Source organism: Calypte anna, chromosome 2, assembly GCF_003957555.1.
Source record: "Calypte anna isolate BGI_N300 chromosome 2, bCalAnn1_v1.p, whole genome shotgun sequence".
NCBI lineage: Eukaryota > Metazoa > Chordata > Aves > Apodiformes > Trochilidae > Calypte > Calypte anna.
In genome coordinates this window covers 18,713,858-18,728,739 of record NC_044245.1, presented here as the reverse complement: position 1 = coordinate 18,728,739, position 14,882 = coordinate 18,713,858, and the positions used below count along the sequence as shown (strand labels likewise).

Sequence of the window (14,882 nt, the reverse complement as noted above, 5' to 3'; positions counted from 1 at the left end):
TTTAAGTGCTGCTGGTGACCAACGAACTGAAACTGGAAAAAAGCTAACAAGTGTACTTTTCCCTACAGCTCCCATATTTGTGGCACTTTTCTGTTTAATTACAATTAGCCTCTTCAACTGTAGCAATAATTACTATTAAGAAGTTACCAGGCAGTAAGACATGTATGTAAATTAGCATAGGGAACTTGATATTTGCTCTACTGGCAGAAGAAAGTATACCAAAATAAAACTGAATTCAAGAAAACTTGTTTTACTGACAAAGATTTCCAAGATTTGCCCTGTACTACTGCAACTAAGCCATCCAACAGAATCATAAAGTTACATCTGTACTAGTGAATTAGGTCTTAGACTGTTCTCTGACCTCAGTTCTAGTTGGACTGGAGTAACTTGTATCCAAATTATTAAGCTGTTCTCTAAAACATGATGCTCATTTTCAAACTCGTAAGTACGAATAGTAACTGGCCTAAGTTAACAACTTGAACCTTGCCTGGAATTATTTGGAAGACAGCTAGCTGGCTGAAAGCAATAATCACAGGAGGGACCATCAATGAGCCCAGCTGCTGATGATCTGTTATCTGGCATTGCAGAAATGTAGTTTAAGTCCAATTCATGTAGGCTATTTGGTCAAGAGAATGATTTAAAACCTTCCCACCAGGGCAATGCTTTCTCTAGACTTTGTCCAGCAGGTTAACATAAGCTTCACTTGTCTGAAAAAACATCTAGAGAAATGGGAGGAGAAGCATTCGATTTCCAGAAGCAACACACAGGACACAGTGTCAGCTGACACCAGAGTTAGTGGGGTTTAGTTTAGATTTTCTTTAACTAATTCAAATTATTTTGTTCTTTTAACAGCACACTGCTGAAGATACTGAAAATAATTTATTTAATTAAAAAGTCTAGTTATTAAACCACCTCTGCACTTGAGTTACTAAGAATTTATTATACTTTGTGAAGCATTCTACTGCTGAGACAAAAAGAAATACAAGTTGTATCTTTGTGACTCTTTCAGAGATACTGTGAAAGCTTCTAACTCAAAATATTTCAGATATAGAAACAAAAATGCCTAGACTAAGTAAGCTCATGTTTCCATTCTTATATGGATACTTTTCCATATAAACTGAAAGCAGATACCTGATACAGATAACTTTCAGATCATTATTATTTGTAAGCTAGCCTCCTATGAATTGTGACCTTTTGAAAGCAGTGATGAAAAAAATTTCCAAATGATTAAGTTCATTCATGCTAGCACTGTCTTCATTGACGCTCTTGAAAGGAGATGACTGCTTTGAAAAGCAGTATGACTTCTCAGATGGATTAAGTCTCAAAATCTGTATCATTAATACTAGCTTCTGATGCCAAATATGAAATGGATTAAAACTTTAATTCTGTTGCACAGCTTCACATATCAAAATCCTTTCAGATCAAAGGTATAACTGTAAGCTTGAAAACTCTAATAAATAATAATCCCCAAATTACAATTAGATAATAATTTGAAATTTCTTGTTGGCAAGACTGTAATTAAAAGATGGTCTTCTGAACATTTCTGATAGTGATATTTATCTATGTTAAACACATGGTGACCCTACATGTTATTTAAACAGAAGAACAATATGTAGAGACAAAAAAGAGCTTGTATCTAACTCAGAGAAGGTTTCATAAGCTACTCTAGACTGGGATGGTATTTAGAGATGTCCCTTCAGTGTTGGAAGAGCAGAACGGGAGAGGTAAACAAGCAGCACCACAAAGATGGCTGAAAACACCTTCAATACCAACCCCCCAGTCATGTTTCTGCCTCCCTTCTACCTCAAAAGATAACTTTAGGACTGGTTTTAAAAAAGTAGCAGGATTTAAAACAAACCCAAACAAAAACATTGCAAGACAAAACCTTCAACCCCAAATTTCTTCAAGTCTTTACCTGAAATACCAACCCACAGAAGTGAGCAGAAAGATGGAAAGAAGGATTAAACCCCCTTCTTTTGGGTATAATATTTTAGATGATTTTTAGAGGCTTTTCTGATTTCTGCAGCTTTAAAGCTTATTCAAGCAAATCTAGGGCTAAGAACATCAGTGCTGATTTTATTCAGGCTTCTCATAGTTCCCAAGTTCTGCTTTCCCCTGTGCTGTCCAGACAAATTGTACACTGGCACAGTATGACAGCTACCAAGGCTGATTTGAGTGATCTCCAGTATTCATGTTTGGCTTTAACACTGTTTATGGAAATTGGTTTTTTTATTAGCAGGAATTTTACATAGTAGCTTCAAGCTTGCGACTACCTGAAAGAAAGGGCATCTTCCTAGTAAGGCAAAGGAGCTTACATCCTACAAGTATCTCTGTGTCACAGAATGGTTTGGGTTGGAATGGACTTTAAATGTTATAGTTCTGATCATCTTGCCATGGGCAGGGACACTTCTTAATAGACCAAGTTGGACAAAGCTCCATCCAACCTGGCCTTGAATGCTTCCAGGGAGGAGAATTCCTCAACTTGCTCCAAGCAGACATAATTTCACTTAAAACTAGCTTAGATATTTAGAAGAGTACAGCCTTCTGACTTGCAGACATACAAGAAATTGCTCAAGCAAAAGGGAAAAAGTCTGGCTACTCCTTTAAAACCTTTCCAACTCTAAAAAAGATTGGCATTAGACGATTTAAGAAGCAATCCCACACCCTGATAATAAATAGTATATTACCTGGTGGTATTTCTTCAGTATGTTGTGCATTTCTGCTACATCTTCACTTGTTATAGTTTTGATGATATATCTTTTGTCATAAGATGTATGGAAGCGGGCACCGCTGCGGGCTTGGGAATCATTGGCAAGGGGTGCACTTCTTGTCAATGAATTCTGTCAATTGATTGAAAACAAAAAAGCATCAAGTCAGACAGAAATACACAACTTTAACTAGAACAAATACATACATTTACATTTTAAAAAACCCAAAACTTTTTCAGCCCATGAATTCTGGAAAGCATGCAATCACAGATGGCGTTGGATTGACACACACCTTCAAAATATTATGAGAACAAAAGAATGTCTGGGGGAAGGCACTGACCATCACTGGTTCACAAGTCATTCTCAATGCTGAATGAGAATTTCCTGCACTTTGTTATGTATACATTATCAGTTTTTGGGAAGAAAATTTAGACATTAAAAATTAAAGAGTGTATAGCACCATAATAACTATAAATAGAGGATTAATCTGTAGTAAAAACACAGGATTTCAGCCAGTATGAACTAGTACATGAACAAGACCATAGCTAGATTTCTGAGTTCTAGTACTAGAGCTATTCCAATTATTTCATATCTGGTGTTAAGCAAGGAATATTATGGTACACTATCTTCTTTTATAAAATACCTTCCTGAAGACTCAAAGAGGGGAAGATTAGCTAATGCCTGCATAGCAGATAGAAGAAAAACTACTAGAGATTAATGACCACTTTTAGACCTATGCTTCAACAGTAGCAAAAGAAGCCTCCTGTTTTTTTAAAAAAATAAGAAGTATTGAGGTTATATTTCTTTACCAGTAAAAATAAGTTAGACAAAATGTAAAAAGTTGCTTTTGGCTGGAACACCTTTTCTTACCAGTAAGAGTTTATGCCAATTGTTTAGATATTTGAATAACACTATTATGCTCTTTTAAAAACAAGCAGTAACAGCAGTAGTACAGCCATGAGAAAACACAATGATGTTCTTACACCACATGTCTATTTTCATGAAAATGGACCATACTCTGAAAAGGTTAAACAAGCTTATTACAGACTGTGTAAGTACGCATTTCCTATATCCCTGCTGGTAGCAGAAAACCTCAACTCCTGCTGTAGTTCCTCACTGCCTCTAGCACACTGCATAAATAGCTGTTCCTATTTTGGAATTCTACCCATAGCATAGTTCTCCCTGCTAGAAGAAAAGCCCTTTTCACAGCAAGTTTTAATAAAATTCTGTATATAAATGTAAATGATGCAGATTCTTAAACAGCAAAGTTAAGCTCCAGCAGCAACATCACACAACACACGCGTGTGGTTCGATAAGGCACTGTGAGCTAAGTAACAAAACAGATCTACACTGGAACAATGATGATGCTTTCAAAAATAATAAAAAAAATAGGCTCAGCCTACCACAGACAGTACCTGTGAAAATTTAAGTACCTGTAGGGTACCTACAGTACTTGAAGGGAATTTAAGTATTACTGCTGTTTTCAGATGTTTCCTATTCAAATTAGTTTCCAACCATTGCAGCACTGAAATGTTTTCACGTACTGATGAAGTCTATTCAAGAGAACAGGTATCATGAGTGGATCAAAGAATTAGTCTTAGAAACCATCCTCTGTAGAAACCCTCTCTGTTCTAGAAAAGGGACCTGGCTTAATTTCCAGGGCATATATTTAATAGTTTAACATGAAGAACTGATATTAGCAGCTTAAAAAATGATGTGCATATTCAGTTACCTTCATCACAAACTATTAAATATGATGTAACATATTAATTATTTTTAATTTTGGAAAAAGCTAAAGCATGGGTAATCTTAAATGTATGTAGTGAATTAAACTACAGCTAAGTTATTGGGCTGCAATTCAGTTAGCAATAATAAGGGCTACTGGGTAATTATTTCTTATTGTTCCCAGTAGAAAAAAGTGTATTATTCTGAGGTTAACTATTGCAATAAAGCAGTAATTAGAGTTTTCTGAATGTGTTTTTCCCAGAGAAACCCAGTCTTCAAACTGTAAGCAATGTGGTATAAATCTTGAAAGAAATTAATCTGGGGGAGGGACAGGGACTTTTGCACTATAAAAGGTGCAAAAAAAGTATACCTGCCAGTCTGCCACTGAACCTCTAAAGAGGAGAGAGAGAGAGAGAGAGGGAAGATGGGAAGGAGGACCTCAGTTAGCATTATTATCCAAAAACTGAAATACTCTTAAGGTAAATGTTAACAGTCTTCAACAGACGATTTCTCAACTTTGAGTGAAATTCAGACCTGGGAATATTCAGTATGAATGAAATCTCTTGCAAGCAATGTCTTGATTTAAATACAACACATGGGAGATGCCTCTTCTTTGGACTTTTCAGCTGCTGAAGCTCAGTTACTAATTCTGAGGCCAAAAAGGGATGAAAAGAACAACTTTTGATTTCAAACCTTCCAAATGCTATTTCTATAAGCATTTGCTCTTTTAAAATATGTGTCCTTTTGTCTTCATAAGCACTGTTTGCACAGGAGAGCTCTTGAAATAAAAGTTCTTCCTGCTTTGCAGGAATCTCCTTTCATCCCATGGATAACCAGGAATACCTAGTACATAGGCATATTTATGTAGCATCCCATAAAAACAAACAAAAATTTATTCAGATTTTTTTGCCCATGATGGAATAGGATACTTGATGTATTTAAAAATATGGAACAGCATAAGCAATTAGAAATTCTGACTTAAAAAAACAGCTGTTACACCAAGATAATGAATCAACCAATACTCCTTTTTATCATGGTTCTTTCACTACAATTCAGGCTAGACAGAAAAAAATAGAAACTAGTCAGATTCAAATAGAAACAAATACATTTAGCCATATTTTACATTAAATGGAGGAAACTTTAAGTCACTGATTTTTTATAGATTCTTGTTTTTTCCAATATCTATTGTTTTTTTAAAAAATGAAAATTAATTCTGACTGTAGAATTGCTAACTATAACAAGTTTATCTGCAAATAGAACTATCATACAAAAAATCCTGCTGACAGCCAATATAGCTGTGATAACTCAATATAATACTCCATTCGATACAGAATGTAGTTCCTTTGAACTCTGAAAGTGGAACATGGAGAATACAATTAATATCACTATTTGTTGTGCTTTATTTTGTTAATTGCATGTTTATTAAATAAGTATGTTTTAAAAAGCTGAAAAAATAAATCTAATTCCATTATATTGTGCAGATTACTAGTAATTACATGAGAGCTTTCTTGTGCTGATAAATGCATGGCTGGTTTTGCCTGCTTCACTTGTAATGGCCAACTCTCACAGAACAGAAGAGCTCAAACTTCTGCTGGAGTAAAGCTTTGAGGTACAACACAAAGAACCTTACCACACAGCTATATTGGTTATATTTGTTTACAGTTAGAAATTAGACTTCAATAAGGTACATGTACTGTTGCCTGATCACGACACCGAGTGTTTAAATAAAAAGACCACAAGACTTGGCCTGTTCTGGTAAGTCATCATTAGCAAGTAAAATCAAGGCACAGCTTCACTGAAAGCATTAAACTAAAGGAGTCTAGGGGCTTCAAAGAGGAAACGATTTGGCTATTTAAAAATACTTTAAAAACACCAATATCCTCCCTTTTGATGTAGATGAAGATAACCTACCTGTTTGACCCAGCACTGTTAAGTATAAATCAAAGCATTTTGCACCTCGTTCAACCCTGCCAAATGTTGGCAAATTAATAATACATGTATAGTGGGTGTGAGGAGAGTCTTTGTTGGAAAATATTTCTCTTAAGATAACACACAAAATGGCCAAGGTCCTGCACTTAAGCTTCATTAAAGCACAACCACTAGCAAACCTCTAACTGTTAAGAAATCTCAGACAAAAATACAAGTAATACCATGTGTGATGTTCAATATACACTTTACACCACAAAGACTGTGGAAAGTTTGTGGTGTTTTTCTCTTTTTAAAATTTATTTTAGTCATACCTAGTAAAAAAGTTTAACTTTAAAAAAATGAATTTAACCCATCTTTTTAAGTCTTTAACCCATCTTTTTAAGTCAATCAACTTTATCTTAAAGCCCACAATAAGAAAAATGTAATAATGCTCATCAGAGAGACTGAAAATATGCATTTGACTTGTGCTGCTCTGCAGTTCAGACCACTACTCGGATGCACTGTATAGAACTGTCTCTCTTACTGTCAAATGCAGTTTTGTGAGACTCAGGTGATTCAGATGACTTTTGCCAAAACCCATAGATACATTTCAGTGATGATTTGTACAAAAAGTGGGTACAATAAGCTGCGCTATAGATATTCATGCATAAATGCCTTTGAAGAAAAGCTGACTGAGCCTGCAAGAGAGCAGCAGTGTAGAGCTCTTCCTCTGCTGCCTCGTTCAACTCTAAAGGCAGCCAAGAGAGACCCATCCCTGTCCCCAGCAACAACAACTTAGGTGAGGCATCTACAGTGGACTGGGAAGGAAGTAAACAATGAAACTCAGGCATCTCCCCTTTCCAAAAGGAAGATATAAGCAGGGTTGAGGGAAGGGGAAAGGAGATACAAAGAGATAGATCACAACAGATACCAGATTGAATTCCCTCTGGCTGTGCTTCTTAATTAGGAGAAGACTAAGTGGAATATGAACAGATGGGAAATGAGCCACTCCTCACTTAGCACAGATCTATGAGCCACAAAGCCAGAACAGGGAGGATATCCTTCAGATATAGACAAAAAACCATGCAATCCTTATCCTCCAAAAGGTACAGGTTTGATGATCTAACAATCCATTTACCATCACTTACTGCTACCTCACAGCACTTCCATATTGTGTCAGGAACCAGTGGAGTATGTACCCAGTTGTACAATGCTGGAGCAAGTCATAATAAGCTAAAAGAAATTCACCTCTTTGCTTATACTGCAGTGTAGAGAGCACAGGACTCAAAGAAAAGAGGGTGACAGTGCCCTCCCTTTCAGCTTTTCTCAGCCTTCTCCAGCTCTGCCACACCGTGCCTTGGCCCACTGGCACAATTAAAACATCTGTCAGCCACACATACCCTGTTCCACTTTACAGCTTCACTTAGCAACTCACTGCAAGCCTCCTGCTCTGAGTGTGTGTGTTCTGCCAATTCCCCATTCGCTTCTCATTCGAGAAGTTTTAATCTTGTGCCTGCTGTTTTTTTGGTCTCAGGAGGAAGAAAAGGTTCTGCACTTTTTAAATGTGAATACTCTTATGAGGTCATTTAAAGACTACGTTAATTTACTTGTGTAATTACTTATACAACTGAAGACCCATTTAACGTGCCAAGTTCAGAGATACCTCTAGTAGATAAATTTCTCTTTCACATACCTCCCCCCTCTCTCCCAAATAGTTTCCCCTCAGAGAAATCACTGCCCTTACATTAATAAATATAAAAAATATCACCCACCTGTATTTCATTGAGTAGCAGGCAATCAGAAATGCTCATCTAGTGTTCAGTGCTGTGAGGCTACAAATCAATGAATTTGTCTCATACCAAAAAGTTAAGTTTTAAATATAAATGGGTAAAAGTTACACCACTTACAATTTCCTAAAGAGCTCTTGATACAAAAAGTTAATCAGCACACCTAAATTATATGCAATAATTTCACCCAAGAATGGCACATTCTTCAGCAAATTAAATGAAAGATTTAGTTTTACTATATACCCATTCTCTTCCCTCAGAATCTCTTTCCCCAAATCTCAGCAATCTGCACAGTTTTATCTCCCACAGTAAAAATATATTAGGTAAGGAAAAAGGTTTTTTTCCACAGGCAGTCTTACAACTTGATTTACAATTCTTTGAAGTTCACAGGAGCTTTTCTGGAGCCTTCAACATGATAAACTAGAATCCAAAACAACTGCTACTCATTAGAAGCCATTTCATTTCACCCAGCTATTCCTAAACTGAACTCCAATCTCAAGGTCAAGGTACAGCTTTCAGAAAAGCAGACTCAATTTTTCCAGCTTCAAAATACCAACATTCACCACTGTAGTTTTTCTAGTATTTTATAATTTGCATTGCTGAAAAGGTGAGTTTAATTTTAAATCTGAATTATTTCCTTTTCCAGTCATTACTATTTATTCTTTCCTAAAGTATCTAGCATTCTTTTTCTGCAAGGATACTTACATACTACTTAACCTCTCAATTATAATTTTTGCAAGTGCAGCAGGTCCAAATCTTCCACTGCCACAAGGTATGCTCCATGTCCTTAAATGCCTCTTATGCCTTTCTTTTGTACTTTTTACATATCCAAATTTTCAACATCCTTTTTAAAATTCACTAGCACCAAAATTATATAGAGTGTTAGCTTCAGGTACAAAATAAACAGATGTTAAAAAAACATGAGGTCTTACTGGCCTTATTTTATTATCCCTTCTGATTATTGAGCTAAAGGTATAGTTACTCCTTCTAGTCAGGACCTCTTTAGCAGTGCTAAATTCTTGCTGCCTTCAACCTCTTGTCCCTTTCTCAGAGCTACTATTTCCCTGAATGCAGCCTTCCTTTCTGTAGTTCTGCACTCTTTTTAAAGCCATATAACTATTCACCTGTGTGTACAAAGGCATCTCATTTGGACAGGCTCAGAGTGTCAGGTGACCAAGTGGGGTTTGCACTAAATCTTGTCTTTATCCCACTTTGACATTTGGATGAATTTTTTTATCTTTGGTAAGTTTTCACTACATGAAATGTCAATTGCTCATTGGGAATTAAATTTTGATGCAATTTAATAATCTATTTACCCAATTTGTATTTTTTATTATACAGCCCTACAAGAACTGGCATTTTAAAAATCAAAGTCACAAAATATCAATCCAGATACTTTGCAAAAGGCACCCTCAAGAGTCCTTAGACGGCAGCTAAAACATCACCAAATGTTTTATTCTTTCAAAGTCAATTTTAACTTGCACACTGGTCAATAAAAATAGCAGCCTATTGTAATTAACATTAATGGTATTATTGATAATGCTAGTTACACCAATACAGCATATAAAAAAAAGCAAACCACACTTATTTCAAGAGAACCTTTAGCTGTTTCTAAAAGCAACAAGTTAAGCTATTGGAGCTATTTTTCCAGTTGAAACCGTTTTTGTGAGAAAACATCTAAAGTACAGGAAAAGGTTGTCCTCCCCTCTCCCTCCATAAATGCAAGCTATATTTATAACTGGCAAAGTATTGCCCTCCTCTTCAAAGACAAACTGCTGGTGAGGCTCTTCCTCCTCTGCCCACTTTTCTTAAAATGTTCACAGCACGGATATTTATCTCCACAGTGGGAGGCCAAGGATTAGCCACAGCCTCCAAGAGGGTGGAGAGATTTAAAGGTCAATTTAATTAGCTCATTCTAATCTCTAACACATCTAATGTAAATGTCATTGTTTTCTAACTGCTACTTCAGTAGACAAGATTATATTTTAGAAACTTTGAACATGTGAAGTATGTGTTGGATGTAATACAAATGCTTCATGAAACTAATCTAAAAAAGGAGCCTAATGAAATTTGTCACTGACCTTTAAAAAAAAAGAAAAAAGAAAAAAAAAGAGCAATAGAAAAATTCTGGTGAAAAAGAACAGAGAGCTTCAAGAACAGTAATCTTTCAAACTGGCTTAACAGCTTTTCATTGATTTAAATCTTTCCCATTCCACAGTGTCTGGACAAAGGCAAACAGCAGTTTCTGGTACTGTGATCTCATCCAAAAGCCCAACGTACCCTAAAGACAGATCAGATCACATCCCAGCCTGTTTAAGAGTGCCTCTGGGCAAGCTTTGCGTGAACAAATAAGCAACAACAAGTGTACAGATGATGCTCTGTGATGACTGAAATCATAGGTCAGTGGAAAAGCCTGGCAGTGGTTCATCACTGTTAGAGGATTACGTACACATAGTCTGGCTGCTGTCCTGTGACAGCAGTGACAGTGGTGCTGCCTGGCCCATGCACCAATGCCTCTGATGAAGACAAGCTTGCAGCTCCCCCTAACCTTTTTTTGATTTTTACAAGATCTCAGGAGTGATGGATAAGGATGAATCCAGACTTGGATTAATGACTAAGGAGCATATCAGAGAGACACAGTGTCATACAACTGGTCATATGCTGCAAGTTTTATTGCTGTAATTTGAAACAAGCAGTCCCCTTCTGTAATGGTGTTCAGGATGATGTTTTGACAGTGATTTCTAGGAAGAAGAAAGGCAAAGTACTAGTGTAGTGTTATACAACTGAAGCACTGAACCCAAAGGTGTCTAGCTTTGCCATTAGGGGACAGGTAGGGAAGACTTTTGGGTTCACTTTGTATGCTGGCACCATGCATTCAATTCCATGCCATTCAGTAGATTCATGTCTGGAAACTATGAGGGAAAAACATGACCAGGAATCACTGGTCCTACACACTGACACGTGTTTAAGAAGCCTGGCACTTAGCAAAGCAGACTTGTTTGGAACACAGTCTACAAGCACATTCAGTAGTATACAGACAATACTGCATGATCATTTCTGGTCAGCCCAAAGGGCTCTCTAAAGACATATAATGAATGTCATGTGGCCTCCAAAGGAGGAAAAAAAAGACACCACTGGTCCTGTGGTGCACCTGTCAGAAATACTGAGGTTCTTCTACAATCTTTTTAAGATGCTAATGTATAGATCAAGGAGTGTTTACTGCAGTGAAAGACTTAAAAAATGTTGGCAGAGAAAGGTGAAACACCAACTTCTTTTTTGCACTGAGCTATCCTTCCAGGAGAAGAGTTACGGGTTCCTTGACTTGGTTGAATGAGAGACAAATGAATAAAACATGATTCTTGCCTAAACTGAGTTATCTTATTGAGACTGTAGGTCTGGATTTGGAGCTGCCAGGCTAAGGGATACACTTGATTTGGAAAGAGTCAGGGCTCTTTCTCTGGGAGCCTCTCCCCTTCAGACCTGCAGAGCTCGATGCCTCTCCCAGCACTGATCTCTGCAAGAGCTGAGGGGGTACCTGAAAGAACTACTTTGATGTTGACAGCGTATACTAAATTTCATTTTTTTAGTATGAATACTCATTTGTGGATGATACCTGTTTTGGGCAAGGAACTGCTGAAAACAAGCCAAATGAAATATTTTTTCTAAGGAAAAGTAAGAGAAACAGGAGGTTACAATTTCTGCTGCCATACATACTAAGGTTATGTCTCACAGTCACTAAAACCTTATTTGTGTTCATACTTCATACACCGAATCCTAGAACACTGTATTCAAATTGCAAACCTCATTTTTTATGTGCTCAAAAGACCTCAAATGCCACAGATTTTGTTAGCACAGCTGGCTCAACACCCTACCTACCACTACTGCCTATGCCTACCACAAACAAGATGTAAATAGCTCAGTGTCCATTTGGGATGCACACAATGTACACTCTGCTACAGGTACCTCATCTGACAGAGGAGCTCAAGAACTTTTCATGCATGACAGACTTATTGTGCTAAAAAGAACAGGGAATGGTCTCTTCTGGACAATTCTCGTTTGAAGGATTTTTCATGGATTTTACAAAACATTCAATTGTAATATCTTGTCTTAGGAAAAAGATTTAATTCTTAACATAACTGTTGCTGAGATACTTATTGAGGATCTTGCTGCCTGCAGTTTGATGCCAGAGGTGGCTCATTCCTTCCCAAACACGGAGGCCATAAATGAGAGCATGAATTTTAGTGTAGAAGCACCTGCAAAGTTCTGATTAATATTTGTCTGAAGAAACATATAATCTTAGACTGTAAAGTAGTTTTTAAGCTCTTAATATGATGCCTTAGGATTGGATAAGCCACACAAAATGCAGAAAAGTATTCATAGGTAAGTTTAGATACTTAAGAAGAAAATTATATTAAAGGCTGACTTGTGAAAAACGGACTTAGAATTTCCATTGTTTGTCAGATGCCACACTTCAGTCTGGCCTATAAACCCTTCTGTATAGAAAGCTGCAAGAAATACAGAAAGATAAGGAGATATCCGTATCAGGAGAAGTGAAAGGTAATAAATTCATATGGCTTGTTATTAAGGAAATTGCTTAAAAGCCAGAACTCTCAATTTTCATTTTATATTTCAATCTTCTATATGAAAAAATGGACATAGAGAAATAGCAAGCATCTCTAAATTAAAAAGAATTTATAGACCAACTGCTAAAAGTCCTTTATGAATTCTTTGTCCCTGTATACAGAACCAACACAAACTTCCTGCAGACAGGCAAAGAGAGATCTGAGCATACCTCCTGGTACCCTAAGTACTAAAACTTGAAGGAAGGTCAGTTGAGCTCTTTCCTGTGCCCCACAGAAGGATCATTAGGTACCAGGGGGACAGCAGTGCCCTCTGGGAAGAGTAATTCTGTTTTACTGGGCAAGAACCCAGACTCCCTCTTTTGCCTAGCAGACTGCAAATGTGGGACTCAGCAATAACTTTAAGCAAGAACAGATGTGTTGGAGCACAGTAAAGTAAGTTTCCTTCCCAGAGCAACAGCAGCAGAAGCATTTGTAACTGCAGTAGATCCTACTTTTCTAGAGTTTGCTTGGGGTGTTAAGGCTGTTGCTTGCCTGTTCACACAATCAGAGAATTGTCACAGTTGGAAAAGACTCCTAAGGTCACCATGTCCAACTGTCACCATTCCCCCCAAAATATGTATTTATCAATATCTGTATTGTCCACTAGAGCATGTCCTGAAGTGCCTCATCTACATGGTGTTTAAATACTTCCAGGGATGATGATTCCACCACTTCCTTGGGCAGGCCATTCCAATGCCTAACCACTCTCTCAGTAAATACATTCTTCCTCAAATCCATTCTAAACCTCCCCTGGTACAACTTCAGGCCATTTCCTCTAGTCCTATCATTGCTCATTTGAGAGACAAGGCCAGCACCCACCTACCTACAACCTCCTCTCAGACACTTGTAGAGAGCTCTTCTGAGGTCTCTTCTCAGCCTTATAGTCTCCAAACTAATCATTCCCAATTCCCTCAACCTCTCCTCACGGGATTTGTTCTCCAGACCCTTCACCAGCTTGGTTGCCCTTCTCCAGCAGCTCCATGTCCTTGTAGTGAGGGGCCCAGAACCAAACACAGCACTCAAGGTGCAGCCTCACCACTGGGGCACCATCACTTCCCTTCTGCTGGCCACACGATTCCTGATGCAAGCCAGGATGCTGATGGCCTTCTTGGCCACCTGGTCACAGTGATGGCTCCTATTCAGCACTCCCAGGTCCTTTTCTGCCTGGCAGCTTTCCAGCCATTCATCCCCAAGCCTGTAGCATTGCAGAGTTGTTGTGACCAAAGTGCAGAACCAGGCACTTGTTAAACCTCATTCTGTTGACTTTGGCCCACTGGTCCAGCCTGTCCAGGTCCCTTTGCAAAGCTTTCCTACCCTCGAGCAGATCAACACTCTCATCCAACTTGGTGTTGTCTGCAAACTTATTAAGGAAGCAATTGATCTCTCCTAATTTTGCAGTTTACAGAAGATATTCCTGTAACACTTTTGACATAACAGTCCTCTTGGATTTTTTAAGATAAGAAGTTATACCAATCAGGCTGAAAAGAAACTCCACTATAGGAATCAGAATTGTCATTACTAAGGGCAGCTTCCTGAAAGCCATGAACCATACAGAGTTAAAGGAATTCCCCTGACTCTGAAGTCAGACTGCTTGTAGGAAAAAACCTGTACTTTATGCAATTTAAATCTCTCTTCAGTGATAAGAGGAGATCTCTGTAAGATTTCAAAATTAACTACTGCATACTATGATACATATTGAACTAAGCCTTTGTCTTAAGCAGTCCACAAAATCACTGTACAAAATTAATAACAAAATGTCAAAAATTAAAATTAGTATAGCCCAGTAATTAGAGCATACACTACCAAAATCTTTTCATGAGGTAGGGTTTATTTCAGTCTTGCCTTATGAGTAAGCACTATCTGGCACTTAGGACAACTCATCAAGAATATCTGTAGAACATTCTGAAAACAAAAACACTTAAAATTAATGTTCTCCCTGGTTTAAACTGATGTGTCTGACTAATGAATAAGCTAATTTGGTTTACTTATCTACACCAATCCAATCTTGCTCAATAATGAGAATGACATTGTTCACAATTGATTAGCACTCCCTTCCTGAAAATCATTATATAAGAAAAACTATCTAGAGAAAATTATTTGCTATCTCCTCTGTAAGCTTTTCCTCAGTTCAA

The 14,882-nt window shown here is 37.5% G+C and overlaps 1 protein-coding gene across 2 annotated transcripts in view; it reads right to left on the bottom strand.

The window, feature by feature from the left end:
- The window catches only part of PIP4K2A (phosphatidylinositol-5-phosphate 4-kinase type 2 alpha), a 105,646-nt gene that overhangs the window by 29,180 nt on the left and 61,584 nt on the right, over positions 1-14,882 (bottom strand). For both annotated transcript variants that reach the window (XM_030446011.1, XM_030446012.1), the window contains exon 4: positions 2,688-2,840. In XM_030446011.1, coding sequence (XP_030301871.1) covers positions 2,688-2,840 — 153 coding nt within the window. The remainder of the gene's footprint in view (positions 1-2,687; positions 2,841-14,882) is intronic.